This window comes from Lepeophtheirus salmonis, chromosome 5 (genome assembly GCF_016086655.4).
Source record: "Lepeophtheirus salmonis chromosome 5, UVic_Lsal_1.4, whole genome shotgun sequence".
Taxonomy (NCBI): domain Eukaryota; kingdom Metazoa; phylum Arthropoda; class Copepoda; order Siphonostomatoida; family Caligidae; genus Lepeophtheirus; species Lepeophtheirus salmonis.
The window spans coordinates 7589129-7613706 of NC_052135.2; the positions used below are offsets into that span (position 1 = coordinate 7589129).

The window sequence follows — 24578 nt, forward strand, 5'->3', positions numbered from 1 at the left end:
AAATGAAAAAAAAAAGGATATACCGGGCCGTGCAGAATTATTTAACGATTTTTGTTCAGAACATATCGCGGACTATAATGACATTTCGAATGACTTGAGAAACAATTATTCATACATTTTTAAAATAATGAAATAGTTTGTGATCAAATTTAATCAATGTAGCCACCATTTGACTCAATGACACTGGTCAGGCGACGTCTGAAGCTGCCACAGACTTGCTGGATGTAATCGGCGTCCATGGAGGCCCAGGCCTTGTTGACAGCAGCCTTTAAGGCATTTATGTTCTCGTGTCGTTTTTTGCAGGCCTTGGTCTCCACGTGCGCATAGATAGAGAAGTCTAGTGGGTTCATATCTGGGATCTGAGGGGGCCAGTAGTCCTTGGGCCAAAAGTTCATGTTGTCCTTGAGCCACTCCTGAGCTTTCTTGGAAGCGTGGGCAGGTGCTCCATCTTGTTGAAAAACCCAAGGAAAGTTGCCGACTATGGATTTGATATACGGAAGGACCCTGGAAGCCAGAATCTTCACATAATCATCCGCTGTTAATCTGTAGCCAGTGGGGAACCATACCGGCTTCATGGCCTTCCCGTTGGAGGCCACGAGACCCAACATCATCACCGAAGCAGGGTGCTTTGTTGTTGCCACATAGCGGTGCTTATCTTGCACATCTACTAAGCTCACAACACGGTCATTTTGCCTGTTGAAAACAGGATCGACCGTAAAAGTGTTCTCATCTGAAAAAATGATGATACGTCCAGATGAGATCTTGATATCATTCAAGATTTTCTGGCACGCTCAAGTCTGACTTCTCGCTGACGTTCAGGTAGCAGAGGGCGTTCAGTACGCCTCAGGGACTTTCCTCCAGCTCTTTTCAATGCCCTTGAAACAGTTGATCTCGACGTTCCCATCTTTCTGGCATTGTTGGCAATGGGCCTGTTTGGAGTCCTCTTGAACACTGCCTTTACTTGCCTTGTTGAGACAGTGGGCTTCCTGCCAGCCCCAGGGGAATGCTTGAGATCACCCCCAGCCTCCAAGCGCTTGGAAATGTTATAATTGTCTTCAACGAGGTCCCAACCTGTTCCTTAATGTTGTTATGAGGAACTCCCGCTCGGAGGAGGGATGCAATTTCGATCCTCTTTGTTTACTAATTAGACATGGTCTCACGTGTGGAAGTTGTTACGCTCTCACAGGAAGGATTTTTGTTTATTTTAACAGTAACAATACGAAACAATCAGATTGGTTCCACCAAACCTCTTAAAAAGTATATTTACATCATCGGTAAATAATTTTGCACGGCCCAGTAGATGAAAACTAAATGTAATAACAAATGATACAAAACATTCAAGCACTTGAAAGACAAAATATTTATTAAGTTATATTGAATACATTTCCTACAAAATGGGCATAATTATACAAAAATCAAGTAAAATGGAAGTTCTTATTTGGAAGCTAATATTTTTTTCGTGCTTTTTTCAATTGCATAAGATTATAACTAAAATTAAAGTACAGCCTATATAGATATTACAGCTTATAAAGATTCGCCGTAAAAAAAAGAAATTTTACTTTGATAGAACTTTTAATTTTATTATAGAATATTTCATAAATGTACAATGTAAGGTTGCGTGATTTCTCCCTCAAAATTAAGTATAATTAAATCGATTATTTTACTAATTGTAATAAGTAGTGAATATATTAGAAGCAGGAAGAATTAAGAAATTAAATATGAATAACTCAATTGAATAACTTACATCGAATCAATAAATACATGGATATGAAACATAATAATTTAAATTTTAAATCTTCCTCCCTCGTCTAAGTTCCAACTTACCTGAACATGTTGATTTTTGATGATTAAATCAATCAGATAAATGAAAGAAGTGTTTTCTAGATACAACCAAAGTCCAAGTAAAAGTATGAATCCCGAAATGATCTGAAAGATAAAGTAAAGTAATTGAATCTCCTGAGAGATACACGATATATTATTTACAGAGTCATTTAATGAAGCGAGTGACATTCAATAGCTTGCCTCATTTTTAAAGAAGCAATATTACACCATCTTATATTTCAATATACATAACATATGTATGCTCAATGCTTTTACATATAATTTATCAGTTCTAGTTTATTTGAAAACTATAGTAGGTATTAAAAAGCAGGCATCAAGGGAATTCATCAAATTAATATTTGACTCAAATTTCACTCTTCATAAATAAGTTTGCATTTTATCATTTTATGATGTCTAGTGGGCCGTCTTCACAGACTTCATATATCGCATCTTAATTGAAGGAGACACGTTTAGGGGGCCCAAAATTGATATTTTTATTACAAGGTGGCCCGTAAGTCTTAGGACAGCAACTTCAACTTAATATTTATTCTAGACGGTTGCGTTTTTTAAAATTCTGTTTGTTCTATATGATTTACGAAATCTTCATCTTTGTTTATTGTTAAAGAAAAATATATAATTATGTCTAATATAATGATTATAAGTTTACATAATTTCATTGTGAGAATATGAGTTTAGAGCGGTTTGATTTTCAAGTTTTTTCTAATTTGGATCATGTTTAGTGCGGAAAAGTTATTATATGGTATGAATATGGTAATTACAAAATTACGTCGTCTTACATGGTCAATGGTCGTCTTTGGGTTGTGCATCTGTAGATCTTAAGGTAAATAAACAAACGTATATCTAACTTTTAATCCATTTATGGAATGATTAATTATTTATTGTTAAAAAAACATGTTGTTTATATAAAAAGACATTAGTATTGTCATCAAATTTATCATAAAACATATAAGACTCATATATTTAATTCTACTCTAAAAATATAGATTCACCAGTAATGTTAACTCAAATCAGGTTTTAAAATTTGTTAAGAGGTTAAAAATACAAATATACTAGTTATTGCAAAATAAAATGTAATTAATTGAGATAGGTGTAAAATGTGAGAATGTAGCACCTTTTAACGAAAGAAAAGAAAAGTTTTTTTCTTATCTCTTCTTCTTCACCCATCTATAAGTAGGTAAAAAGTAGAAGAACGGAGTAATAATATTCTTGTCACTACACATCTTGAACAAATTATGAAAAAAGACAAAAACTCTTTACTTCGTCAATATAGATACTAAGAGGATTTTTTTTTAGTTATTTTGTATAAATTAATATTGGAATACATTTTTAACCTATAAAAAGTGTTGAAAAAGTTTTTTCTTAAAAATTTCCTATACAACAAAATAAGAGAAAAAGATAGAAACATTTGATGATCTGCGTACAGTGCACATCCTTTTTTTTTACATTTTCAGAATGGAAAGATCCAAATTTACTTATATTATTTTATCTTTTTGCTTCATAAATTAGCTTGAGAAAAAAATTATAAAATGTTTTAATATTTTTTAAATAGACAATTTAAAAAATAATGAGTAATGCTGTGTTTTAATCTTTATGGCGAAATATATAGAAATTTTGTCTCCTATCAAACTTTGAACAAGATATGCTAGCTAAAGATGACGTTGTAGGACAATGTGATTTTTTTAAAATTATATGACAACTTTTCTAAACTCCCTGTAATCGAAATTCGAAAAAGTTGAAAATCAAACTGCCGCAAAGTATCAATGCTCCCACAAATTTTCATTAAATTAGGTACAAATACCCATGAGAGTAAGGACATCAACACAAATCACACTCCGTAGAAAAAGAATATAGGCAAAGATGTCGTGCCCCAATTCTAATAGTAGTCTAATAAGGACTCTCACTTATCACTCCTCAACAAATCATCAGTGTTAAGACATGTCCAAGAACTTAACATATTATAATCTTCAAATCTCAATAAACTCAACCTCTCAAAATAAAGGAGTCTTGGGATTTAAGAGGTAGGATGTTGTTTGTTGTTTTAGGCGTCAGTTAAAAAAAAAAGGGCATCGATCAAGGAAGTATTTATTTCACAATGTGGAAAAGACAGTGTGTAATTGTTGCAATCTGCAACGGACGAGACAATGTTGAGATTGCAAACTTTTTAAACTTAGACAGGTTCTTTGTCTGGAGAGTCAAGAAGGAGTTCCAAAAGTCTGGAGGTGATTATGAATCAACAACTAAGTGTGATGATCAGAAGTTGAGATAATACTGCCTGAGGAGTCAGGATTTTATTGCAAATTTGCAAAAAAAAAAAAAAAATTGATGATGAACCACCCAAATTGATGAGACAATCTCAACTAGGTATCTCAACTGTTTTGAAAGGGTGATGAAAAAGTGTGTGGCAGAGGATTTGTCTGGCAACAGGACTCTACTCCATGCCACACAACAAAGAGAACATTGAATTGGTTGACATTTCTTTTTTGACTTAGTTAGACCCAGTGTTTGTACTTTATTGTGTTGAGTGCAGTAGAATGACACACCAATAGGCCCCACTGCAACATCAAATCCAAGTAGGTAGATGTCCAAGATCCGGGAGGAATTCTGGAATCTGCCAAGATTGCAACTGTCAACAAGACCTGATCCCATTTCCAAGGTCGAATCCAGGTATTATTGACACCAAAGACGAAATTTTTGAATAATATTTTTTTTATTCAGCTTTCACTTGGCATTGGGGTTTGTTAAAATAGGATGATTAGTTTAGGAGAAAATCCATTAAAAAAACAAAAACAATTGTGTTTGTTGTTAAATAGTGATCAACCCTTGTACCTTGTTTTTTATGACCACAATCATACTTATCCCAGTTTTTATGAAATGCGAGAAATCAGCGTTATATGAAATCCGTATTGCACAGGGACTTTTTTATTACTAAAACCCATAAAATGGGATAAATAATTTTTCAAAGTCCACTTTTTACTATTTTTTCTTTGTTTTTCTTAGTATGGTTAGGGTAATAAAAACATTTTACACATCATAAATTATTTAAATAATATATGGGAGGCAAGATACTTGTAAAATTTAATCTTGATGGAGTATATACTTGTTTCTTAATCCGGTTTCAAACAACGCAGATTTTGCATAACGCCGTGTTTAAAATTATTCTGACTCTCCAAATATAAATACGGGTTGCTTATCAAATCGTTAAAGTTATTTTTTTCTTCTTCTCATAATATTAATGAGGAAGATTTATTGTTGTATCTCCATCCCTTCTTTTCATTCTCTATTGAGGACAATATTATTTATATGACATTTACAATGTATGTATGTATCTATGTACTGGGTGCGAGGAAATTAATTTTACATTTAGCTTTGCTTATCTGCAGAAGTTGTATGTTGATTAATCATATTGTTTCAACAAGCAAACATTGTTGAGAATGGATCTAAGGTACTTTATGTTTCAATCTTAAATGTCAGAACAACGAGACAAAAGAGTTGAAGTATTGCTTTTGCTCCGTGTGGAATCGCCTCCAACTGAGATTACAAAGCAGAAAGAGATCCCCACACTACTGTCTATAACATTTAAAAGAGTTTGGATGACAACAAAGGCATTGAGCGGAAGTATTGTCATTGTTTGACGAAGTTGCTGGAGCGTGTCAAGAAGACTTTGAAAACAGAGCTAACAAAATCAATTTGCGTCCATGCAGGCAAATGACTCTGTCCGAGTTGACACTTTGAAACGCTATTAAGGTCATTGGTGATTTCATGAAAGAGACTGGACTCATGACCATTGGTCAAATCCATAACTATAACAACTTGTATATGAAAACTTCATACTTCATACTGATGTACAATGCGTTCTTTATCGAAATTATCCGGAGGGGAAAAGCTCACTGATCCCATCTCTCCTGGAGAATATAAACATCCGATTTGCTATACAAATTAGCTAAAGGATCAAAAGCCCTTTGATCATTATTGAAAGAATAATAATGAGACCAAGTTAAAATGGATCCAATCATAATTTTTAGTAATCAATTCTCCAATCTGTGAGACAAATGGTTCAGATACGTCTTCCATTTTTACAAACAAGTCTTAAATCCAAGCAGAGGATAAAGTATGCCACTTCTGTAAAACAGAGTTGGATACCATTTTTTTATATATTTGACACTTGTCCTCAGATAGTACCAATAATAAGTATGGTAGAAGCTCTTGTCCTAGAACACTACTTATAAGGTTACTTTTCAGCCTTCAGACTGGCTAGTATCAACTTTGTCTCTGTTCAAAGACGCATTTAAAATCGAATAATATAATTACAGGAATCCAAAGAGTTATTTACGGGATAAAAATTAAAAACAAAGCTATTTCAGATGGGCTCAAGAGTCTGGTTTCGAGAAGAATAGGTCATTGCACGGCTTCTCAAATGATGGAAGGACGTTTCAACGTTTGTAAGCAAAGGATTTACCAAACCTTCTGATCCTTTGTTTTTATATTTAGCTAAATTATGTGTATTCCTGCCTAATCTTTAGTTAAATTGATTTACTTTAAAAAATAACGCTGGTACGAAGAGTCTGGTACGTGGGATGAGGCCATTATTAACGCATGAAGTTCGTATTCAATGACATAAAGTCTGCTCCTCCTGGTCGTTGCATCATTTTCAGTGATGACTAAACTATGGCTTCTATTTGCATCTTTAGGCATAGAGATGCCGGGTCAGGTAACCGAACATTGAGGTCCTAAAAGCAGTAGTCCATAAGAAGTGGAATACAATGGACAAGGATGATTGAAGAAGGGGTGTGTCAACTTTTTTTGAAGTATTTAACGTTTTAACATTTAAAAGGTCCGTTAAATGTAGTAATGTAAAGTGTATAACTAATTTCCTCGCACTCGGTATATGTTATATGTGTAGAAACATAATCCTTGTGCCTTCTATTTGAAAAAATAAAATAAAAAATATGACTTTATTTATTTACTTGTTCTTCTAATCCTCGGAGGTCAACCTTATTATGGGGATGCCATTTATGTAGTACATATACATACATAGATCAGTTATAACACGTTATATAAAGCTCTATAAATCTTTCAAACAGGAGAATTATGTAGAAAGAAGGAGGGGGGAAGAAGAGTTACAAAAAAGAAAATGTAGTAAATTTACTATTTGCAAAGGCTTGTACTAAAAAAATATATATACATATAAAGTAGTGTTGAGACTTTGTTAGAGACCGATTTTTTTTCCGGGCTTAAGTGATGAAGTGTCCAAAGAGAAATTAAAAACATTTCTTTGATAAAAAAGACAAAAAAAAAAAATTATTTGGTTAATCTTTTTTAACCAAATTTTACTGCAAGACCGGTCCAGAGCAAAGTTGGACTGAATTAATTAGAGTGATTATTAATTCAGACCGATCTAATATTTCAAGATCGTAATAGTAATGCAAATCGTCTGTATATAAAGATAGGCAGAATCCACATTTTCTCGGATCTGGATCGCTTGGGATCTTTGGACCTAAATACTCAGTCTAATTTTCGAGTACCCAAACTTTCGGATCCAGATGCCTTTCACGTTTGTTTGCAGCTGATATAATAAACCATTATGACAGCTAAGCTGCACTTCTCTTAAACATTCTACTGATTGTCAGGGTTTATTTTTACATACCAGCAGGAAATATATTATGGATCACTCTGTATAACATACGAGTATAATATATCTCTTATTTTATAACAATTTTGAAGGATTTTTTGTCCCCCAAATACGTTTTATATTTAACCATATATTACCTTCAAATGTAAGCCTTTATTTAAAGTGTCATTAATTTTCTCCCTTATAAAAAGGGGAATTCGTTTGATAAAAGTCTTTAAAATTTATTTCGCTATGAGCAAGGACAGATATGATATCATTTTACTGTAAAGGAATAGTGATTCATTTTTCTTAGGAAGAAAAATGAAGAAATTTTGGGGAATTATATTTTGCTCTTTTTATTTGTCTATCTGCAGTTGAACCGTGGTCTGAAGGATGAGGAGATTACATTCTCCTACACATCATGATACCTTTTAGCTAATTAAATGACTCCCAAAAGTGCTAATTGTTCGAATATCTAAAAAAGTCCCTCGCAAAAATAGTCTCAATAGAAAAGAAGGATAGTTAGATGTACTTTTTTGAGCTTGTTGAGAAGAAGAATGACCCTTGTTAGTCTTTTCTCATTAGTGTAATTGGTAATGATATGCTTTTTGCATTTGGTAATTTAGTCAACACCCATGTCCCATAGTTTATTAACTCCTGTCCATCACTTTCCACGTGGTCTTTCAAATGTCCCACGAGATTTAAAACATTTTTTAATACCATAAACATCCTTTTTGGTGATGCCTAAGTGCCTGGTAATCTCCGTTGAACATTTCATTTATTGACTTCCTTTTGGTCTTCATGTTTTCAATCAATAAGCTTTTTTAAATGTCTAATTTTTTTCTGAAGTTTTAATACTTATACAAAAATTAAAAAAAATATATTCTTTGTGTGTAGGCTATTTTAAGGTTGGAGTTGTTGTGAGAAATCGGGTATAAAATACCTACCGAATTTATAAAACATTAATAAATCGGAAGATAATTTATGCATAGATAGTAGTACCACTTCAATTAGTGTATGACGAGTAAATTGTCTTTACACATTATACGAGAGGTTTGATACCTTGAAACAAAGCACAGAGTCCCAGACAAAAAGTAAAAACAAAATTCAGATTCCTGAAAAAGAAACGGGAAAGAAAGCCCTTTCACAAATCAAATGACAGATATGCATAAATAATGGATATAATTTCTCAATGACTGTAAGGAAGCTACATACGTGGTTGAGTAAGGCCTATTTCTCTCCTCAACTGCCTCACTATTCTTAAATACATACATATATGTCTTTGTTTTTCTCGATATTGGATTTATGTACACATTTTATTTGTTGATTACATTTATTTAATGGATGACAACATCTGCCATCAGGTTTTTATTTTATTGCATCCCTCTTTACTACATAGCAATAAGAATTGGTTATTTAGCCTTTGTTAGAACAAACAAACATATGTATGGTTGTAAACTCTACTAGGTTAATATTTATTGTTCTTCCTAATTTGAAATACTTACACAGAATATTAAATTGATCGAGGATAAAAAGTACTTGAAAGAGCTTGGAAGGCAGTCCGTAATCATGGTGTTTGTGAAGATATGCTGCGATAAATGGATTGGGTTTGACGTTAGAAAGAGTGGATAATCTCTCAAATGGACAGCATTCTTTTTAACTTTTCCTCCTTTAGCCCCAAAATCCTTTTGGATTTATGTCAATCTGCAAAAGAAATTTAATTTATCAAATTAAATAAAATAATAGAACTTTGCATCTTATATACATATATATTAATAAAGCAAAGTTTGTCTTTCTGTCTGTCTGTCTAAATGTATAGGAACAAGTCAGCGGGTGCTTCATGATGAATATAATAAACATACATATTTGGATCTAAGAAATAACAATGTAGTCGTATTAATGAAATATTGTAGGCGGGTGTATATAGCATCCAACGTGTACTATAAGTATATAGTCCACCCTGATGTAAATTATATACATATTTGTCAAATAAAAAATAATAATCTAGTCGCATAAATGAAATATACCAAGCGTGTGCCCTAAAACAAGAGCAAAGTTTCTGTTTACTTTTGTTATTGGTTTCTTATGTTTATCATAATTCATAAGTGTATTTGTTAAGATTTGAATAAAATATAAACGCGGGTATGTTAAAATTTATTTTGTTTGCTTTTATGAATGAACACTAAGTAAATGTAGGATGTGTGTAAAGAAAAGTCTAAGTATAGCGATTAGAAAAGGAAAAACGGTTGATGCGTCTGCTCTTTATTTAATAAGTTGTGGGTGTGAATTATTTTTCACAAAAAAAAAAAAAAATCTCGCCTATCTTTGGTGTAAATTGATTTAAAAATGTATAATATATATATTTTTTTAGGTAAAAAACCTCAACTTAAAATCAAATTGAGTTATGTATCTCAATTTGTTCGAAAGTTATGATCGATAATGATTCTTGTGCGATTTGTGTTACATCGCCCGTGACCTTTGACCATTACTTCTCAAGTTCAATGGCCTCTTACTGTGACCATAAATAATATTCGTACTTAGTTTGATCAAAATCGATGAGTAACTTTTGGCGTAATCCTGGTGACTAACAAACTTTAGTCTCTAGATTGAAGCACCCCCTGGCTCATCATGTCAATATTTTTTTTTCTTAAGCTGTTATTAATATTCTTTTATTATTGAGGAGAGAACATCTAAGTATTGTGTAAGTACGTGTGAGTATGCTCATAAATTAAAACAGAGCTTGTCTGTTCGTGGGAACATAAAAAATCTGATCAATGCCAAGTACTATTTACAATTAGTATTATATAATTAAAGTAAAGTTTGTCTATCGACGCCTCATTTTTGAGTGTGCGCTTAATATCTAAGAACTGCGTGACTACTTGATGTATGAAATAAAAATGTTAGCAACAAGCGTGTGTATCTAAAGCTCAGGGCGTCTTATTACATTTTATGCTAATTCAAATTGGACATGACGTCATCAATATGTATTTATCCAATTGTCAGTTAATATAAATTGGTAAAAATATCCTGTAGATACTATTTTTAACAATATATATATATTGAAATACGCAAAGTAAACCATTTTCTCAACACAAAAATCAAAGAGTATCTATAATTTCATTTAAAAGGAGTGGTTTTTGATTAATTCTTTATTAAATTCAAAATTATACTTTGGAGAGGCATCATAATCCATCAATGTCAATGAAACTGTCTAATTGCTTTATTTCATGTATTATATATTTTGACAATAATTGAATATTACATTTTGCAACTCTCTCTTATAAAAAACCCACAATTTCTTTTAATATTATAAATGTTATCTAAATGGGATTCGACAGTTTTTCAATTAAATTTCAATAGATTATTTCGTAAAATAGTTCGATTCTTTTTCCCCTAGAAGTCACTTTTTTCTTGAGGATAAGGAATATGCCCAGATGTAATTATATAAAATGTACTTATGCAAATGACAATATCATTACACGATACACAATCGTTAGAAAGTAAAAACTAAGAGACATTAAAAAGATTTTTTAGTATGTATTTAGATTTTATTCATTCCAAAAAGAAAAAAAAAACTCAATTACAAGTTGAAGAACTTTAAATGGAGGTCATTAATGGAATATAAAAATCTTCTCTGGAGTCTTTTATATGTACATAAATTTCACGCATGAATGAAGAATAAAGCCCTTTCCAATGGGCTAATATCAGTCATTAAAAAAACTATTAATTTTATGTTTCTGGGGAAATAATATGACAGAATGAGTCACCTCCTATAATTAAATGTAATAAATTTTATGGGAATAAGTAAGTTCATTCCTTTGACTAAGAGTATTATACTTGCTAAAAAGTTCATACGCTGATACAGAGATGTCATTAAATCATTTTAAAGAGGCAATTTCCTACGAAAAACATGAAAGAGTCCACAAATTAATTTTGAATGATCGTAGAGTGGAGTTGATTGGCGAAAATCTGCATATATCAAAGGAACGTGTTGGACATATCGTGCATGAATATTTGGAAATGTGAAAGCTGTGTTTATAATGGGGTTTGCAGGAGCTCCAAATTGATCAAAGACAACAACGTGTTCAATGTTCATGATTAGGAGGCAATTTTAGCAAAATTCAGCAACAATAATAAATACGAATTTCTGGCAAAATATGACTATGGATGTATTCTATGTCCAACGATACACTACTGAACACAATCGACGGTGCACCGAGAGGACTGTACGCGATGAAAAGACTCCAAAGTATGGAAAGATGCAACAGTCGACTGATAAGGTTATGGCATCAGTATTCCAGGATTTACATGGTATAATATTGATTAATTACGTAGAAAGAGACCAAAATATCAACACCAATTATTACATAAGATTGTTTGAACGTTTAAAGGATGGAATGATGAAAAAAAAATCCCAATTTGAAGAAGAAAATGTACTGTTTCATCATGACAGTCCACCGTGTTATAAATTAATGAAAACCATGGCAAAATTGCTTGGATTAGGCTACAAATTGTTTCCCTTTCAATGTATTCTCCAGATCTGGTTCTGCTTGCAGACTTTAAAAAAAATCAAGGGTAATCCCTCCAACTGAGGCCTATTTTGAGACTATAGGGAAATCTTACTTTAAAAATGGAATTGGAATTTATACTATTGTTATCGTTTTATTTATTCAACGTAACTACATTGAATAAATAAAGCATATTCTGACAAATGTTTTTCACTATGTTAGCCAACCAACATTTCAGTCAACCTGCGTTGAGTAAATTAGTATTATAACACATTTCTTTTCAAACTGTGGGGCACGTCCATTAGTTGTTAAAAACAGAGGCGTCAAAGGGGTATCAGTTTGGTATATTTAGGCAACAATAGGTCTAAAATCTTTTGCTTGAGCCATAAATTCAGCTGAGGAAAAGGTAAAATATATAATGATAATACTCTGTTTAGTCGATATTCGATTATTAGGGATTTTGCTGTAGTACGGGTTTTCATTCAAGTCCCTTTTAATAATGTTATAATAGTTTGTAGCACAGAGAATCTCGACCAAACTGGTATATCTATTCTATGACGCAAATTACTTGGGCTGTTCATGTTATTGTGTTACTTTGCTTACAAAAAAATTCATTTGTATTTTGTAGTCATTTGTCGATTCTTCTGCTTCTTTTCCCTTTTTAAATTGATTAGTTGAATTTCAATTAGCTCTTGTTAAGCAGTGAACAATTATCAGCAAATAATTATAAAATAATAATTCTATGATGGTGAAGAATTAGCTAAATATCAAATTGATTTTTAGCTCTTTTTACTGTTTCTTTTTGGAGGAAAGGTTTTGTGATGCATCTTTTGTCTTGCGAATAGCAGCTTGTTTCTTTTATGGATGTATCTAAAAAAAAAGGCATTTTTGTAAATAAAAAAACTAAGTTTAGTGATTTTAAAAGTAAAAACGGTTGTTGGGTGTAGTCCTTTTTTGTTCATCATTTAATAAATTGCCGTCCTCATGTTGATCATATCGTCAAAAAAACCAAGAAGGTATTATTTGCTGCAAGAAACTTAGTTGGTTGCCAATGGGGCTTCCGGCCTATATACGTCAAATGGATTCGAGAGGCATGATTGGAATCATTGGTATGTTATGGCGCAGTAATATGGGCACCTTGGATAATAGGAAAATAGGGAAACATCACTTAGTTTCAAAGGGTCAATAGAATTGCCTGTCTCTTGATGTGTAGAGCAATGCGATCAACACCATCAAAATCAATGGAGATTATTTTTAATATGGAACCTTTATAAAAAAAAATGCACTGACAAATAGATTAAGAATTATGGATGATGTTCCAATAATGGGTTGCACAGTCAAGAACAAAAGGAGGACAAACCCTCCTCCAACAAGATTTAGATAAAATACTCCACTAATTTGAAACACCCATTGAAAAAATAAATCATTAACCTTATAACTGTCTTTCATTTGGGACTATGAAGGAAGAGACTTTTGCAAATCCTCGATGTATAAATGTGTTCACTGATGGATCAAAAATTAGGTATTGCCGTTGTATTTTTGTGTGGCAACGAATCTATTCTTGACGGTTGTGGAAATTCAAACTGGTATCACACAGTGTTTTTTAGTCGGAGTAACAAGGAATTTTTCAAGCACAGCAAGCTCTTGTTGGGATGGAAAATCATTCAGGCTGTCCAGTGGTTTTTCATACTGTTAGTATGGCTGCCATAGATTGCCTGTCAAAAAAAAGAGGAGCCCTTACTATAAAGCAAGAAAGGATATTGGCTGAGATTGGCAAAATGAAAGGTTCTTTAAACATGTCGTGGGCAAAGGGCCATAACAATAATACGGGCAATGAATATGTGGATGCACTAGCTAAAATGGGATGTAAAATGACTGAAAAATATACAAAGGAAGTCCCACTGGTCACAGTAAAAACTGAAGTGAGAAAAAAATTAATTATGTCTAGTTGAACGAGTGTCAAGGTGATCCAAGTTGTCGGCAAAAAAGTATTTTTTTCCTTGTCTTTTTGAGGGATGGAAAATATATAATAATAATATAGAACATCAATTAAAAAGGTTTTAAGTTTTGTGACTGGTCATATTCCCTTGAAGAAACATCTAAAAAGGATAGGCTTGGTGGAGGATGACTCATGCAGGTTGTGTAAAGATGAATTAGAATCTCCTGTACATCGTATAACGAGATATAATGCTCTAGAAAGCATGTGGAGAGATATATGGGCTTTAGTCAAGATCTGCAATTCAACAAGAAATACATTTTATTTTTTATTAATAGAATTATTGTTACTGGTCGTTTTGGCGATGTTTTATAGAAGTTTGTGATTTTGACGGTAATCCTGAACTGTCGTGAAATGACATTATGTGTGTTGACTTTTCCTTTAAGAGATGCTCTTATTTTCATTGTGGTGTGTTTATATTTATGTTTTGGTTTTGAAGTGGTGTTTGTTTTAAGTATTTTATATAAGTGTTCCTTTTGGGATTTTATTTTATTTTCTAAAAATGTGAGGATTGCATTTTCATATGGAATATACCTTAACTTCTGGGGTATATACTATAAGTCCGGGTTGGTGCATTAAATTGGAGCTTCTTTGACCTTGGGGCGGCTGTGTCGTCGCATATGCTCCAGGGGTAAGAATAGAAAATAAGTTGTTATAGTCTTAACCTTTCAACCCTGAAGTAAGAATTCTCGTCTATCTTTGTTGTATATTGTTTTAAAAATATATAACAAAATTAAAACATATGAATTTAAATATAATTAAGTGTGATTTAAATGTGTGTTGCGTGGTAAAATTGTGGTATACATTATAATTGTGAGCAATATCATCGTGAAGTAACATAATCGTATGCAATATTATTATGATTATTTTCATCGCAAGATAATATTATGGTGTGTAATTTCATTGTAAATATACGGTTTGGGCCACCAACTCCTTTTTTTAATCTCTCGAGTCAATTAGAAATAGACAGATAAGGAAGGAACAACTAGGTCAGGGAGAAATCTCAGCAGAAAAACTAGTAACCAAACAGTTGGACAGATTAGGTCTCCCAAAGTCTGACATCGATTCAAAAACACTTTTAAAAAAAACCTTGTACTTCAATTAAGCAAAAATGTCTCCGTCACAGAATCGCTACCTTATCCATTTATGCAAATAGGTAGAATTATCAAGATGAGAGCATAAATTGCACATTCTATAGCAATAAAATCATTCTCTACGAATGTGATAAGATTTATCCTTTAGTACTAATGTCTGCACAAAAAATAAAAGACAATCTAGAAGTCACTTCCTCAAAAACTGATTGGGTAGTGGCCACGGATCCGAATCTTTCTAAGGATCTTAAGGTTGAGGCCATCATCAGTAAGTGAGGAATATAATTTATTCATGCAGAGGCAACAGGAAACCCATTCCAACAAATTTGGAATGTGTAATCGCTAAAGAACTCGAGGTTAAGGCAAATGTCTCCAACAATGGTCATTAATTCGAATTTTTAAATATTTGAATTTTAATATTTTTTTAGTTTCTAAACGACTCCAAAAGCTGAATAGAACGGACACGGAGATCGATAAAGTGAAATGGAGATTGGTCATGAAAAATTCATTCACCGATTCAAGAGAGATATGGCTACGATATCGTCACACTACGTCAACAGTCATCACCAACAAGTCGAAAAAGAGGAACTGGAGAGGATAAATCATCGCCTCACACTCTAAAATTACTCTGAGGAAAGATATAAATTGTGTTATTCTTTGATTTGTACTTTTTTTGAATATCCCACCGAAGAGAAGCTTTGAATAATACAATTATGATTAATTCATTGTTATTAAATATAGCATAACAATAAATGAATAATTTAAGACGCAACGGTCAATTATTGTGAGAGGTGGTAACTTGGAGTCGAGACTTGACTTGGACTCCATAGTCTAATTATAAAATACTCGTATTTATTTTTACATTAATTAACAAATTCGTGGTTTAACAAAGGTTCATCTGATAAAAATATTCTCTAGCTAAACTAAGTTCGTCTTCCAGACCTCGAATGAGCATCTTCTTAAAAGTAAAATATATTAGATAACTCCTAATTAGATCTTGAAATAGTAACTAAACAGTACTTCTAAAGTACAAAAAAAGTTTGTGTTTAGTAATACTTTTTTTAGCTATGGATCACGTGGGTCCTCGTTTCGCTACTTATTTTAAAGCTTTAATGAGAACTGGGTCGAGATACTCTCTCCTCTACAGTCTCGTGATAGCTTGCCAATCAGATAAATCGGTTTTTATTTCCCTCCTGCCTTATTTGTCGTTTCGTTTTGTCGATGTCGTTATTAATTTATTTCTTCTTTATTCGTTTGATAAAATGTAGGATATGTTCTTCAATAATTAAAATACAAGTGTAATATATATTATATTTATATTCCAAGAGGGGAAATAATTATAATACACAAACTCAACCTTTCATCTGTTTCATCTATTGAATGTTAGTGAGTGTTTTAATTGTTTTCTTCATTTGTATTTTTAACCCTATTACAACCTCTGTGTTTCGAATATTATGTTTAGAAGAATAAATAGCTATATAATTAAAAAAATAAACAAAAAATACTTGTAATTTTTAGTGTCGTTTTGTTCCGTTTTTCCTGTTATTTTTTAGCCATGTCATAAATGTTAAGGAATTACATTTCATTAGGTTAATTTTTTGTTTTTTTGTCATAATTAAAAAAATATATATATATGCTTATTAGGCTTTAAAAAAAATCACAATCAGCACAATTATTGGAGTTGCGTTACATGAGTAGTAATTAATATTAACAAGAGTTGGATTCGAGTACTTCTCGAACACGAAAAATACTCGACCTATGTATAAACGATTTTATTTGTAAATTACTAGAACTTGATCAAAATATCTTTAGGAAAACTCAACATAGTTTGAACTCAAACCACATAAACTCAAAATATTTATATGAGTATTGAGTAATCAAGTCCTCTCTAGTTATTTATTTTCGATATTTAGAAATATTTAATTATTCCTGCACACTACAAATTTATAAACCACTATTCAATATAAAAGATACTGAAGGTGTCAAATTTACAAATATTTTCTATCTAAGTATTCATAAAAAAGGATAGGAATTGTGCCATGGCTCATAAATTAAAATAATTACTTATGTTATAACTATTTCTAAGGCCCGTCACACTCTTACAGTTGATAAAAACCATTCTTAATTTAAGAATCAATATTATTTAGAATTGACCTTTATCTATCGATTAAATAACTTGCTAGAGTGATGGAACACTGAAGGAAAATAAGCTTTTTCTAACCGTATTAAGTTAACCATGAGATATTTATTAAAACCCGTAACTTCAGTTACTAGTTAGAGGTTCTTGTCATCTGCTGGAAAAATAGTTCATAAGCAGAGAAACAGATTATTTACAATCTAGCAGATATACTCATTACCCTTCATATTAACCTTGATGAATATAGTATTAAAGTCTAGAATATTCAACAATCATAATTATTGAATTATCAGAACTGATGCATCAACTTTTTGAAATAACATAATCAATCTAACTTCTCTTGTTTATTTATATTGAACTCCAACTCGATAATTTTAAATCGAATCCAATTTTAATATTAACCAATACACAGTAATAATATATAATTATTTTGGGAAAATTTGCTCCGAGTGTTTATTATAAATGAAAATGCTAGAAACTATTTTTTTAATAAGTGGTTGTATTCAATCAAAAAACGGAAGGGAAGAGAAGGAGTGGGTTGCTCTGCTATTCTTACCCATGCCTCTAAAGAGAATTGAAATCCATTCTCTTTAATAAAAGAAAAAAAGAATTTTGTTTGAATGGTAACATTTTTTTTGCTCATTCAGCAATATTTCAACCATTCCAACCAAATAAGCACGCCTCTTCAAAAATTTATGATGTTCATTTATTATTTAGATGTTTTTATGGGTAAAAAATCATAAATTATTGACGGTGTTTTTCTACATTTATTTTATTCTAATTCTATCAATAGTTGTGTGTTCTTTTTTATAAGAGGTTGGGTGCTAGTGAAAGTAAGCTGGGTTAGGCAGCAAAAAGTGGACTGTTAATTAATGTCAATTTTTGCATTAATATAGGAAGGTTTAGTGAATATTTATTGACATTCAGCCATCCTTTGTACATAAACAAGCTACTATACACATTTCGTCATAATGAGTGAGTAAAAAGCCAAAAGGCAGTGCATCTCAAAACTCCTAGATGCTGAAGTCAAGGTAGAAACGATTATGGCCACTATGAAGTGCTCCAGGAGCCTGGGTTTCAAGGTGGCCAATATGAAGAATGATGGAGAAGACCACTCCAGGAAAGCAAGAAGTGCAGGGCAAAATTTTAAGAGTGATACAGAGTTCTTGTCCAGCTTGGAGAAGTCGATGAAGGTCGATCCCACCAAATCGATGAAACTCATTGTCAAAGACTTCGCCATAGTTGGTAGAACCATCGAGAGGACTGTGAGGGGCGTCTCGGGATTTTCTTCATACACGAGGACCCTACGCCGCCTTCTGATAGAGTCTTTGAAGGCTAGAAGGCTGGAGATGTAAAGGGGCAAATAGATGCGGCCTTTTTCTCTCCAGATGTGAACCCGCTGGACTTTGCTGTGTGAGGCAATTATGAAAGGGAAACCAATATAAACTAAACACCCCAAATGTGGACACACTGAAGAATACCATAGTGGCTTCGTGGGACAACTTGCCTGAGAAGTGTGTTATCAACTTCTGCAAGGCCTTCCGGCGACGTGTAAAGTCTGTAATTGATGCTGAAGGTGGTCATGTTGAAGTAGGAATCTTAATTACATGACGAAATAGAATCCATTCTAATTCTCTTTTAAACCCAAATATAATCAGCTTTTCTCTCAATTAATAATAAGCCATTTATAACTCCACAATATAGTTGTGTTTCAATTTGTAGTCTTTTATTGATCAAAACTTTTGAAGTCTTGTCCTTGAGTGTCAATGTATTTCTTCCCTCATTTCACTAGAGTTGCTTCAGCCTTACCTTAATTGTGACATCATAACTAGAGTTGATATGTTTATAATAAAAGGCTACCTTTAAAAATTAGAAAAAGAAAAACTGTCGTTACGTGTGCTCTTTCCTCTTTTTTGTTCATTTTTTAATAGGTCGTCGTGGAGTTAACTTCTCACTCTGAAATAAGCATTATCGTCAATCTTTGTTGTCAATTCTTTGAAAAATACTTATTAAAAGATAAATATATGAATTTAAATATAACTATAATATTTTTCCTACTCTAATGCTATTTTAATTATAGAAGGATATCCTCCTCATAGCAGTAATTTATTTTATCTCCTGCACTCTTTTTTTTCCTAACAAAAATGTCAATTCTATGCATAACTAAGGAAGGTGTGGTTCAACTTTTGTGTTAGGATAGGATTAAGTGGAAGTGTGGAGTATGGGTTATCCTATTACTGAATTTAGCTGCCTTTTATATAATTTTTTTTTTTAGGTGAGAATACTTACTTCAGCACAAGAAGTTAACACCATCACAATCTATTCAAGAATTAAAAGAAAGTTCGCACAAAACAGCCGTTTTTCCTTTTTAACCCCTAAACCAAGGTTAATAGAAATACAAGGTTAGACCATCACGTAATCAGGCTTGCTATAATTTTTAATCTGATGTATTGTACCAACTGCTGGGCAAGATAAGCAGATTTTGACAAAACATGCAACCACTCATAGTCTATGACATCACTGTTGCTGGAATTTTATATTTAATGTATCGTACGGACTGCTAGGTAAGAAGAGCAGATTTTGACAAAACACGCAACCACTCATTTACTATAACGTCAATAACAAAAGCGTGGTGGAAGTCATACACCAGTTGTACACACGTTATGGTATAATCTTCTATTAAACTTGCAATAAACTAAGTTTTTCCCTTCAAAAATACCTTCTCTACTTATGAATGATTCAGTAGTAATGAGATTTATCCCAAGATTTATAAGTGTAAGTCTTTGTTTTAATCGTAGTAGAATTGAGGATCGACATTTGAATAATTCCAGCCCATGTTCACATCATGTGCACATGAAATACGGAGAGTAACCTTGAGGATTTGTGACGGAGTTTTAATTGTAAGTCCTTGTTTGACTCAGACTAGAAATAAGGATCGACATTCGAGTAATTATCTCCTATGTACCTTTGTATTTCCATCTCCCCTCATCTCCGCTATTTATAGCTGAGGTAATGGAATGTCATGATGCTTAAGGTGTTCCCTTCGATGGGTTACCATTTTGATTTTCGGTTTCTTTTTTAACATGCCCAAATACTCCCGATTAGCATCACTGGATTCGTGTTTAAATGGGCGAAAGAAAAGCTAGAAGAAAATGAAGGAGACCAACTGAACAAAAGCTCCTTCCTTCCCCTTGTTTTAAAGAGTTATACGTCATCTCAGTGTTCCCATTATTTTTTTAATACGAGTCTTATTTCACATCTGGACAGAATCAATGATCATTCAACCAATTTGAGATACTAAAGAATGCACATTCACACATAAATACCCACATTTAAGCTTATTCATATCTCAATACAGCAAAAAAAAAAAAAGCAACTTTATCCTTTCCACATAATATGTAAGCTTAAATTCCAATTTACGGCCGGCTTAGCAATGTAGGTATATATTATATATGCTTCTATATATTAGGACGGTGTCTTTTCCAACTTTTTTAAAATTTTGATTGCAACTAGCTCGATATGTTGTGATATGATAAGATAATAACTTATGCAAAATTTCATTGCCCTAGAATATCATCTTTAGTAGCACATCTAATTCAAAGTTTGAAAGGAGACTAATATTCTTTATTTTGTCCATAAAAATTAAAATATAGTATTAATCATTAATTTGTATTAATTAATTATTCTAACTTATACAAAATATTAGAAAAGTATTTTTCTAAAGCTACCTTATGAAGCAAAAAGAAAGAATAAAATAAAAAAATTATGCGCGTTATACGCAGATTTTTTCATAATTTGATCAAGATGTGCTAACTAAAGATGACCTCGTACGATAATGAAATTTTGCAACGGTAATTTTCATACCAAATCACAACTTTTCCCCACTAGTTTAATCAAAATTCAAAAAAAGTTGAAAAACGAACCGCCCTAATGTATATTTCATTCCAAATAATTTATCACGAGGCAATTACCTTGCTTTTAGCACAGTTTATCTCCATTACAATACATAGAAAAACACGAAACGAAATGAAATAAATCTCTTCTTTTTAAAAAAAAAGGTTCCCTGAATTCATCTTCTACTAGAGGGAGCAGAAAACATATTTTGGGGGATCATTTAAAGTGTGTTTTTAAATGGATTATAAACACTTGATCCCATGGTCATCTCTAGAGTGAAAGCAAGAACCCATCATAAATAGGATTAACATTATTTTGTTCTTATAATAATAATAGCAGCGACATGTCCGACCAATCCTCTCATGAACATAATAAGGTGTTTATAGATGTGTTATAATTAGAACTTATCTCATCTTTATTTCTTTTATGAAAATTACATACTGTAAATTGCTTGACCTAGAAAAAAAATATATTTTCCTATAGAGGAGGATCATCTTTGATTAGCGTTTATAAAAGACTCTTATAGGACGAAACGAGTCACTCTTATGTCACTTCTTACCAGGTTGAGCAAAAGTTTTGAGACTAAAATGAACAATAAAGGCTTCTAGGAGGAATTTGTTGCAGGTGCTTTTGATGTAGGCCTCTGACATGGCAACCCACTACTTATTGATAGAGCACTTTAGTGCCTCCACATTTGAGTGTCAGATTTTGTAGGCCTGATACTATATTTCCCACCAGATACTATCATCTGGGGGATTCAGATCTGGGGATTGGGGATCCAAAGAGTTAACCAAAAAACAACAAAACAACAACTGGAACTGAACAGAAGGTACACTTTTTCAACATCTCTGCTGTTAAAAGTGGTATTTTTTGGGGTGATAGTGAGACACAATCCCCCTCTTTAATGTCCCCCTTCACACCGTGGATTTTGAGACATTGACGTCCTTGGCCATTAACAGTCATGAAGAGATCCAGCTGCTCTTTCAAGGCTTTAGCTACAGTTTTAGTAGTCCGTTTTATTGGAGTACCACACCTGGCGGCTTATCCAGGCGCTCCTTGGCACGGTAGACGGTTGCATTTGAGCCACATTTGACTGCAATAACTGCATTAGGAGACATTCTGGGTTGTAAGGAAGTTTGTAATCCTCACTTTGGTTGTTTCTTGCCACATGATAATAAACACTAATGTTTTGAATATAACGTAAACAACAAAAAGAGAGTCTGGGCTTTTCTGTAAACGGCTATCTTTTTTAAACAAACAATGATATACCTGGTATATACAGGGTACACAACCTATCTGTGCCGCACAAATGATTATTTTCTCACACTATTTTCTCTCCAACCAATATTTAGGTAAATAAATAAAACCAGATTCTGAAAGCTTGACGGGATTAATTTTGTTCAATAAAATCTTCAACTGCAATCTCAATTGTAGTCTCTATACAAGGTTGAAAGCACAGAAAACCCTTCGTCACTTGGTACGTTGGCAAATCCTGGAATTCATGTTTGATCCGACTGATAAGCTTGTATTTGGTGTTGCCTGGGTTCGGGTTTTGTGTTGTTCAATCCCCTCCCCACCCCCACTCACATAAAAATCAATCCGATTCAGATCCGGCTGGTGAAGTCGTCAATGTTGCCTTGTCGACTTCATAAACTTAAATTGTGGGGATCCGTGTCCTGCTATGACCTGTCATATGTAATTTGTGTGCGACTCTAGCCGGCCAACTTCTTCCCTGATGGACTTTCGTGGGTCCTCATTGATTATTTGTTAGATTCTGGGAACGAATTCCTGCGTTCAGATGCTACTACTTCGAACTTTGACCTGAGCTCGTATTGTTTTTGCCTCAAAATCACCTTCAGAGGCCTCAAATTCCCTTCAAACCTAGCGAACGAATGACTGAGTCTCAGAGTTTGACTTATTTTTATGTTGTCGCTCCCGGTACAGTTTCCAATGAGGGCTGCGTGCCTTTTCCGGATATTTGGAACGACAAATTCGTCAATTGATTCCATTTTTTTCCAACTTGTACAAGTTTAAATATTTATAAAGAAAAAATCAGCTGCCTAAGCGCTTGTGTATTCCCCCAAGAGAGTACACCTAATTTATGCACCCTGTATACCTAACACTTTATTACATTTTTTTTGTAAATATGTGCAATTTTTATCATTTTGCAAGGACGTATTAAAGAAGCGTCTGTTGATCTAAGCATATGTTTTCGGCTATAAATACAATAATGCTAATATAATAAATATATATTTAATGAAAAATGAGTTCTTGATTGGCGTGAAATACTAATATAATGTACGAGATATGAAATACAATTATATATATCTTAAACGTGATTTCGTGACTAACGAATACTTTTTGTTATAATATGAATGTAGACTTCATTTTTTTAATATTGAGTTTCATGATGTGTTGTACGTGCTTTGAAAGGATTATCTATCAAATGATGATGGGCTCTGTAGCTGTACCCACTATATAATGAAAGAGATGGAATTAGATACATGTATACACATTACATATGTATATTAATTTGTATCCATGTTTGTTAGTTATTAAGGGGAAACTAAAGAAGAAATGAATAGCAATCAATGTAAGAGGTCATATTCCTTTTTCAAATGGTTCTAGAGACTATTCCGAATAAGTAGCAATAAATAAAACTTTCAAAAATCAACAGCTGTTAGCATGGAGGCGAAAAGGCAAAGGCTCTCTGATTTTCTCCACACCCAAGAACGTGTTGAGGAGATCATGAAGGAGCTCCCAGAGTACGGCTAACGTACGTTCTTAATAATGAAACCACGTGTACTCGGTTACTGAATGTGAATAGTTGGACTGTAAGAAGGTATTTGAAGGATTTGAGGGAAAGCATCGACAACTGCTTTAAAAAAAAAACCAAGGGCAACTGTGACAAGAAATTATTGACTTGGTAAAAGCATAATAGGTCTTCTCCCCAGCCCCCCCCGTTTGGCTATGCCATTTTCAAAAGACAATAAAATAAGTTTTATAAACTACAAAAAAATCCCTTTTTGTTTATAATAATAGCACACATTTACACAGTTTTTAAAATCATTTCATATATGTGACGTTCCCGCTGTTAATACATCGAAATTCAGTATTTTAATACCTGGTGATTGTTTCATTTTTTTTGTTTCTCTTTAAATAACTTTTCATTCAAATATTTTGGAGTTTTAAATATATTATTCAAAAAGATACCAAATTGAATAATCAATATCTCTTTTAATAAATGTAAATGATTAGTTGATTTAATTATTAGTAATTGACGATTCCGTAAAGGTCTTTAAAATGTTCGTTTTTTCGGAATAAATCCGTTTTAAATTACTTTATTTGAACAAACTGCACTAATTTAAATTATTGCATATCTGATGGCACCAATTTTAACTCTCTAGTGCTATTATCTGTTAAGCTATTTGCGCTCAAAGAATTTTTCTATTTTCAAATCATGAAAATTTATTGAAAAAATAGTTTTTTAGCTATTAGAAAT

The 24578-nt window shown here is 32.6% G+C and overlaps 1 protein-coding gene across 1 annotated transcript in view; it reads right to left on the minus strand.

The window, feature by feature from the left end:
• LOC121117763 (tetraspanin-9) overlaps positions 1–24578 on the minus strand; it is a 194707-nt gene that overhangs the window by 26156 nt on the left and 143973 nt on the right. The window contains exons 3-4 of the mRNA XM_040712255.2: positions 8956–9154; positions 1825–1926 (exon numbers count right to left, since the gene is read on the minus strand). Coding sequence (XP_040568189.1) covers positions 1825–1926; positions 8956–9021 — 168 coding nt within the window. The 5' untranslated portion in view covers positions 9022–9154. The remainder of the gene's footprint in view (positions 1–1824; positions 1927–8955; positions 9155–24578) is intronic.